Here is an 8,807-nt window from a genome sequence, read left to right as displayed (position 1 = left end):
CAATTTTGACATATTTAATTTATACAAAGAAAATTTCATTCAGTGTAAACAAGCATAGGAAAAATATTTTTAAGATGGTCTTTGCAATGAGAACTTTATTTGAAATCAGTATGGAATCAAAACTACAGTTTATTCCATCCTTTCCCAACTTGGCTCCCTCCAGCAGTTTTGAGCCTTCGGTTCCCATGATCCCAGCTAACATGGTGCTGTGAGAATAGCACTTCCATCACCTTTGAACGGCATCATATTTGGGAACGATGGTATAATCTCCTAGCATATTATAATTATAATTAATTAATGTTAAGAAACTGTGTGTTCTAAATCATCAAATGAAAACTACATTTCAGCACTTAATGTTCATGCTACAGTGTCTTTTGCTGAACAGCTTGTGTCACTTATAGCAATAATTTAAGAAAAGCCCATTTCCCAAGCTCAATACATATACATTTCTCATGACTTGGAAATTTAAAAAGACATCTTGGACATAAAAATGTGTATTGGAGTATGTAAACATTATGATATACCTGAAACACTGGAAGGAAATGCTAAATACAAGTCATATCATTACATTAAAATGTCAAAATAGGGGAAAGCATGTTTTAATGATTGAAGAAAAGGACTGCCCGCAAAGGCTGCTCATGATTCAACCGTCTTCTTTATTTTTATTTTTTAATATCTATCTGGTCATGTGGAGAAAATGGCCTCAGCAAACAATGACAATATTTCTCTATAACTATCCATTAGTTGAAGATCAACAGTTTATTTTCCTGAGTAAAGTCACTGATGTTTTCAATATCTTCTGTAATTGTTCAAATAAAATAAGGCAGTTAATGATTATGTCACTGATCTTTTTCCCTCCAGAACTGTAAATCTGTTTAGTCTTTAACAGATAAGTTTTCCTAGATATGCAAATAATAAAAATGCCTTCAGCACCAACTGTGATAATTGCCTTGGATTTCCTAGAAGGGTAACTTGGACTAGTAGACCCTTGAAAATCAGTGATATCAAACAGCAAATTGCACAGTCCAAGATTTCTTTTCAAAGTGAAGATCTTATATTTAGTTTTGATACTCTTTTTCTGCTTAGAATTAACTTAGATGTGGTTGGCAGAAAATGTTGTTCATTAAATTGAAAAGAAAATGTCTCTGATGTTACAGTAGTTGAATCTGAAAAAAAAGGCTTTCTTTCTAAGGAACCAAGCAAATTCCATGAACCAAAAATTGCTGCCCAATTATAAAAGAGAATTTTGTGCTTCTTTTTTTTAAAAAAAAAATCCAGATGAAATCATCTTGATTTACACTATGAACTCCAATTAGATCACTTTGTTTTTTCTCTAGTCCATTTGATCATAGTCTCTGGTGAACGGTACAGGAATATTAGCTTAGCATATAGATCTTCCTCTAGTTCTAATTCACCAGTCTCCCGGACTAAGAAGATATCCGTACACAGCTTTAGGATACGATCCACGTTGGGAAGCTCTTCAAACATAATATTGTGGGAGATTCCACTGAAGAATTCACGGACAAATTTTCCTATTACCAGGACAACTGAAGCATATAAACCCATGATTCTGCAAAATGAGGGGAAAAAAGCACTAACATTTCAAAATCTGCAATAATTTCAAAAGCAAAGGCAAAATGATGAAACAGATCACCAAGAGGAAGGGAATAGATTAAAAAAAAAAGTTAGATATGTAGAGTGCATGTGTATGTGTGTTTATAGGGTTAATTTGTTCAAATGTTAGCTTTTTTTCCATACAAAATGAAAGGTTGGTATATCCAAGAAATAAAAGTAGAGGAAGAACACACAAAAGCATGTGGTATTTAGAAAGAAAGAAAGAAAGAAAGAAAGAAAGAAAGAAAGAAAGAAAGAAAGAAAGAAAGAAAGAAAGAAAGGTATGGGCAGAAGAAGGCAGAACTGCACAAAATGTTGAGGATCAAGGACTGTGATATCATGTCATAGTCAGGACATGACTTCATCTCATGACGGTTTAGCAAACTGAAAGACTGGAAGTGGTCTTGTCAGGAAGAAAATATTTTCACAATTCAAGGGATTTCCAATTAAAACTGATCTGCATTAGAACTATATGAATGATGGTTGTCATATTCAGTATCTAGCAAGCTAAACAATATTTTAACAGTTGGAAATGAATAATGGGTCCACATACAAATACTTGGTTGTGCCATCCAAAATGGAAAGCTAGATTAATAAAATAGCATTAATAAGGATCTCAATACAATCTCAAACTATGAGTAAGTTCTTTTACATGTATGCAAAGTTGATTAAAGATGTCTAAAACTGCAGTTGTATGTCAAAAGCCGCAATCCAAATCTGTTTCAGACTAAGGAAACAAATGATAGAATTGACAGCTCCTGTTTTCACTGAATTGATTAAACTGAATTAGGATGTAAGCAAGATCACTGAAAGGGAGATAAACAAAAGGAAGAAAAATGAAACACACTAGTTCTGATTCTTAACTATGATTTTAAAAGATGAGGTTTTAGCAATCTGAGGACTTAAGGGATCCAAACAAGGCCATTGGTTCAGATTCCAAGCAATGGGAGATTGCAGAAAGAATCAATGAAAAATTACATTCAAACTAATGATAGTATTCTGTTAATGGATTTTAATTCTTATCTATAGTTGTGTTATGATAATTTATTGCTTCATATCATCCCATTGCTCAGAGCTCAAGGCAGCCATTCATAAAATCTGGATAATCTGGAAAGGGCCTTGGGAATGGCAATGAAACCATTCAACTTCATTCTACTACATTTGGGGAAAGCTTGTTTTAACGTAATGTAAATAAAAAAAGTTATGTTCCAAAAAACAAAAAATATTTCTCATATTACATAATGGTGTTAGTATGAAATACTTGCTTACCCATAACCTGCCAAAAATCCAAGACTGGGAGGACTAACTTTGTCACTAAACACAATTAGTTCCAGTCTAGTTTTATCTGACTCCAAACACTTGTTCTTCTGGTTTAAAACCCACCATTCATGAAGTTCACCAGACTCATTATTATTGGATAGTGAAACAGTGATATCTTTATACTTCCCACCTACAAAAAAGAAGAAGAGGGAAAAAAATCCCCACCCTATTTATTAGCTATCCAGGGAAGCAAGAAAATATCATGTGCATTTCACACAAAAAAAATGATTGAATCAATGACCTCACACCACACAAATGTTTCATAATTGTAAAATAATTTCTGTTAGGGATAATAACTTTATTATTGCATCTGGCCATTAAGAGAAGGAGTTAACTTAATGTCAAAATATACTTCTACTCTGTAGATTGGTATCTAGAAAAGAGAATACCTTCTGAAAACTTAGAATTAGCCATCCTTATTTTAACCTATCAGATTGTTTGACTATTAACAAGGCCTGCATCAGTATGTCTGAAAGTAAAAGGAAGCAAATGAAATCCTTCTTGCTTATCCTAGCATGCTACCTCCCACTGCAGTAGCAGGAGTGCTGTAGCTGAACAACAGCAAGCACTTCCTGGACTTGTGTAAACAATACTGTTTCAATCTCCAAGGCCTTATAATACACATAGTCCTCACTTAATGACCATTCATTCAGCGACCATTTGAAGTTACAACAATGCTGAATGAATGGTAGTTTCAGCCAGTCCTTGAAGTTACAGCCATTGCAGCGCCCTGTGGTCATGTGATCAAAATTGGAGTGCTTGGTAGCCCGCCTGCATTTATGACTGCAGTGTGTGCTTCAACTTCCCTCACCCACCTATCTACCCCCATCTTTACCCTTTTAGCCGCCCTGCACTCCGCCATCACCACCTACCCCTGCCGCCCCCTGCTGACCTTTGCCACCTTCTTCCCACAGCTGATGAGGTGCACCTGGCCGAGGCAGCTGCTGGCCCTTCACAATGCTGTGTAAGACCTTTACATGGCCTTATGAGGCCTCCCCTGATGCTTTGCAAGGCCAACAGCTGCCTCAGCCAGGTACACCTCGTCAGCAGTGGGAGGAAGAAGATGGCAAAGGTCAGTTGGGGCTGGTGGTGGGTGGCAGGGATAGGTGGCGGCAGCAGAGTGCAGGTCGGCCAAAAGGCAGAGATGGGGGGAGATGGGTGGGGGGAGTTCAAGTGGAAGTGAGCACTACGCGTCAGGGGAGGCATGAGGTCCTGGCCTAATGACCATAAACTGGGACTACTGGAACTGCTGTCACTAAACAATGTGGTCATGTCTAATGACTGCTTCGCTTAATGAAATTCCAGTCCCAGTTAGGGTCATTAAGTGAGGACTACCTGTAATGCAAGTTGTGATAAAATCAGGAGAGAAAAAGATGCCTTCTGCCCTAAAAAAAGGAAAACCTCATTCTATGGTTCCATGAAGGATACATTTAATGCCATCTCAAAGTCATGAAAAACCTATTTTCTAATCAAGGCCATAGGGGATAAATCATTAAAAAAATTGCAGATGTAAAAAAAAAAACAAATGCATTATTTCAACAGCACTTTCTGTTAATCTTTGAGGGACACCAAAATAAAACATTTGAGTTCCTTTCTGTTTCTAAGTATGATCCATCTACCCCTTAATCTAAAACACATGAGACTCATAGATCTGAAGAAATATTTTATCACTTGAAAAAATATTGAAAATTCATACCGTCCATAAGTTGTTTTATAGGTTTTGCAGCATTATCACTAGGTGCTTTGATATAATGTGGATATACTCCAGCAAGTATCCTACATAAGGAACAGCATGATTTAAGGATATTTAATGGAAATTCATTTACAATATGTTGTGGTTACAGTTCTTATTTTCTTATCTCATACAGTGACTGGCCTCAAGTCAGCCCAACACCATAACTGACAGTTGATTTTAATGTAAGTCTCCCTGGTTTCAGTCTAAAATTCTATTTTATCCACCACATTGGCTCATTATTATAGTTATAAATATTTCTGTGTAATTCCCAGATCCCAGATTCAACTATCATTTTCTTTTTAAGTTTATCACTCTTCAATATATTGAAAATTTGAGGGCAGCTAGCCCTTCTACAAAATATTCTCAATTTTGGTATCAGGAGAATATGATTTTCTTGTTTATTAAAATAAACTATGGAACAGTTAACTATTCATCTAATTCTTTAAATCATTTGCTCTAATCCAAGTACAGCAAAAAGTATGCAGAAATAGATTTTCACATCTATACAATAAAACAATCAAGTCTACATATAATGTGTGTGCATTTGTTGAATACATCATATTATCAATTCAAAACCATCAATCAACTACAAGGGTGGAAAGACTATAGCCACCATTCTCAATCCTTTTCTCATTGTTTATATGTACTTCCAGATGTGTCCACATCTCTGCTTGGAACTGGGCATTCATTCCTCTTAAATACCCTTGCAGATGCTTGGTAGCCATTTACATAAATAAAGAATCCTATCCAGAAGAATAATTATAATTCAGTAATTAGTTCAATGTGGGGACTATGATATAAGGATTTAATACCAACACAAAGGCGGGGTAATGCATTCTTTCTGCTGAAAAGATTCATAAGAAGAAAGCAAGCCAGAAAGAACGAACTATGGCTATAATATAAAAACATTTACAAATGTAATACTATCTTAATCTTTTAAAATTTTCTAGCTTTTTATACAAGAAATAATTTTTTTGTATTTTTAGAATGTATGAAAATTACTTACACAAAGGGGTCTGCATTTGTAGTATTTTCCATCATTTTAGCAATTTTTTTTCTTGTATCAATTGGTAGCTTGTGAGACACTTTATCTGATACTGTTTCTGATTTTGCTCCAAGAGAGACATTTCTTTAATAAATATTTCATAAAAATGTATTATTTAATCATTCAACAACATATTTTACAAAACATTATATTTTGTAATTCCTCTAATTGTTGTATTCAACATAATGATCAGTAGATGTGAGATTTTGAAATATTCATTTGACTGACAACTCCATTTTATGAATGTTTACAATGATGCAAATTGTGGCTTGTATTGTCACAGATAAAGCAAAACTTCATATACAGAATTTGTTCCCTGCTGCCACAATACTGTCAGAAAAGACAAGCAATTCTGAATTGATGCTAATAATTTTCCAGGAGCTAAGATTCTGTGTTAAGGAGGCTGTGACTTCATGTCTTTTATACTCTTTTTCAGATAACAGAGATGCATGATAGCATCTTTTTACTGGGAATGTAAAATACTTAAACTGGGCTCCTAGTTCCAATAACTTTTATACTAAGTGTTCCATAAACAATTATAACATCCATAAGAGTGTAGAAGTCTTACAACAAATTTCTTTGAGTGTTCTTTGCTGTTACAGGATGTATCCCATGGCAACCTTTTGCTTTGGAACAGGCTAAGCTTCTGGGGACACTAAAGCCAGATTATGGTGTTCTGTTATCTGCTTTTTACCATGTTTTATCTATAACCACATTCACTTTGCTTGAATCTTTCCATGCAGCCTGGTGGCTTCTTCTTAACTGGTGAGATTTAGCCTCTGCCCTAGTTGTTTGGTTTCTGGAATTTAGCAAAGCTAGAAACAATTCACTGAAATGATCAGTTAATGTATTTTAAAAACTTGGGCCCCCATGTATGGTATTCTTTGTAGTCCCAGAAATTAACAGTAGTGATGGAAGACCTTTTCCACAAAATACCAACAAAAGACCTTCCTTTGTGGGTTTGATGAAGCAGACTTTAGCCCATGTCTTTCTGTACTGCTTTTACAGGTAGACCTTGCTTAACGACTGTCCTGTTTAGTGACTGAAGTTACAATGGTGTTGAAAAAGTAACTTTATGACTGGTCCTTGCACTTATGCCCATTGCAGCATCCCCGCAGTCAAGTCAAGATTCAGGAGCTTCGCAAATGGGGAGAGTTTACGAACATCACAGTGTCCCACGGTCATGTGATCGCCATTTGTGTGCTTCACAACTGGCTTCCAGCAAGCAGAGTCAATGGAGTAGCTGGCAGTGAAATCACAAGTCACGGTCATGTGACACCTCACTTAACGACTGTGTCACTTAGCAACGGAGTTGATGGTCCCCGTTGTGGTTAAGGAAGGACTACCTGTATTACAATGATGGTATGCCTACTGTTATTGTCCTTGTAGTAACTGAACTCCTTGAGCATACTGATGACTGTTATTTATTTCATTGCTAGCACATCCATGTCCAAGGTTACTACAGTTTGTCACCTTCAAAGGTTAATGATAGTTTGACGGTGAATGTAGTCATGAAGTGTCTGTGGTTCTTATCACTCTACTTTAAATTTAATTTTTATTCTTTCTATCTTATTTTTTTCAGTTTTAAGAGTTGAATGTGTATAGCATGGGTAGTTTTGCTCTTTGTAACCATGATACTAAGTTGAATGAAATAAATTAGTATTTAGTAGCAGAGTTCTACTCTGAACCCAAAGCTGTGACAATCTATCCTCAGAGAGAATATGTTAATATATAAAGTATCTGAGGGCCTCTTTTTATCAAGCAAGTTTAAATATAAGAGAAATACAGTAACAAGAATGCCATCACTAGATAAAAAACTGATAAGCCAATGAAGTTTTACCTTTGAATACTCCATGAAATAACCAGAGAAAAATCAGAATTATCTGCCTTGAGATCCTTTATCATATTTTTTCTGCTAGGAGGGCTGATGGTCCATAAAGAATTCGAACTGCCTTCCAGTTGTGCCACTGTTACATCTTCTATAGCATAGTTCTCTAGAAACTGTAAAGCACCCTTTAAAAATAAAAGAAGGAAATTATCTCTATTTCTTGTCTGTAAAAGTATACATTGAAGGTTTCATTATTCAAAAAAATAGGGGGAGGCAAGCTGTGGAAAAGGAGTATGGGCCTGACTAGTGGATGAATGAAAGAAAACAGGCAGAAGTAGCACTTTAGGTAAAAAGGAAACAAAAACCAGGAACACCTTTTGGCTAATTAAGTGAATGGCCAGAGCACTTCAAAGCATGATACTCCAAATTCTGTAAGGAAGACCTACTATTACAGAATCACGGGATCAGCTAGCTTAGCCAAATTTTCTTTTATTTTCTCCTTTCTCTCAAAAGTGTAAGCACATCATAAGTGTATCCCTTAACTGGTTTGCAGAAAATGAGTGAAACATTTTTCAACTTATGAGAAGTTCTGCATTTCCATTTTAGAACAGGGCAGCTACTTAAACAGACAAGCATTAGCTACTAAATGACTGATTTAAAATGCCACTGTAGGGTGTGATACTTGCGGCATGTGAGCTCACTTATGTGACCTAGTGCAAGTGCTAAGCTATCGTACATGTTTGTCCTTGGCTGCTGCTTGTTCTCTGTAGCTGTACACAGAAAGGTGCAGATGCTGCTATATAACACACATCCAAATATACATTGATATAAATTTAGTGCTTCCTCCTTTACATGTTATTAAGCACTGAGACTAACTGGATTTACAGATTAATGCATGGATAACCTCAGAGTGACAGTACAAATGGAATCAATCAATCAATCAAATCGTCATGATGGTAATTTGAAGAATATTGAATGCTTTCACAATTGCTTGCCATTAGTAGCATTATTTCTATAGTACCCTTAAAAAAAGACTTACAGTATTCTTCTTAAAAGCAGTGTGGAGGTCATTATATTGTTTATTTGTCATATTTTTTAGTTGACTCTGCTGGGCACTCATTGTAAAAATAGGCTGGAAAATAATATAAAGCTGATGTTAACACCATAGATACCTTTCAGTAAATATGTAGCAATGTTTTCTTTTGCTGAAATTTAAGTCTGCTATGGATGCTAGCATATGAAAGAAAATAACACATGATGTTTTA

General features: G+C 35.5%; 1 protein-coding gene across 1 annotated transcript in view; it reads right to left on the bottom strand.

Annotated features, from left to right (window-relative positions):
- PIEZO2 (piezo type mechanosensitive ion channel component 2) overlaps positions 1-8,807 on the bottom strand; it is a 224,439-nt gene continuing 215,632 nt past the window's right edge. Inside the window, exons 51-56 of the mRNA XM_063299098.1 lie at positions 8,582-8,674; positions 7,555-7,727; positions 5,676-5,798; positions 4,631-4,710; positions 2,884-3,064; positions 1-1,570 (exon numbers count right to left, since the gene is read on the bottom strand). Coding sequence (XP_063155168.1) covers positions 1,318-1,570; positions 2,884-3,064; positions 4,631-4,710; positions 5,676-5,798; positions 7,555-7,727; positions 8,582-8,674 — 903 coding nt within the window. The 3' untranslated portion in view covers positions 1-1,317. The remainder of the gene's footprint in view (positions 1,571-2,883; positions 3,065-4,630; positions 4,711-5,675; positions 5,799-7,554; positions 7,728-8,581; positions 8,675-8,807) is intronic.

Source organism: Candoia aspera, chromosome 3, assembly GCF_035149785.1.
Source record: "Candoia aspera isolate rCanAsp1 chromosome 3, rCanAsp1.hap2, whole genome shotgun sequence".
Lineage (NCBI taxonomy): Eukaryota > Metazoa > Chordata > Lepidosauria > Squamata > Boidae > Candoia > Candoia aspera.
The sequence above is the reverse complement of the archived record's forward strand: the minus strand, read 5'-3'. Positions and strand labels throughout refer to the sequence as shown.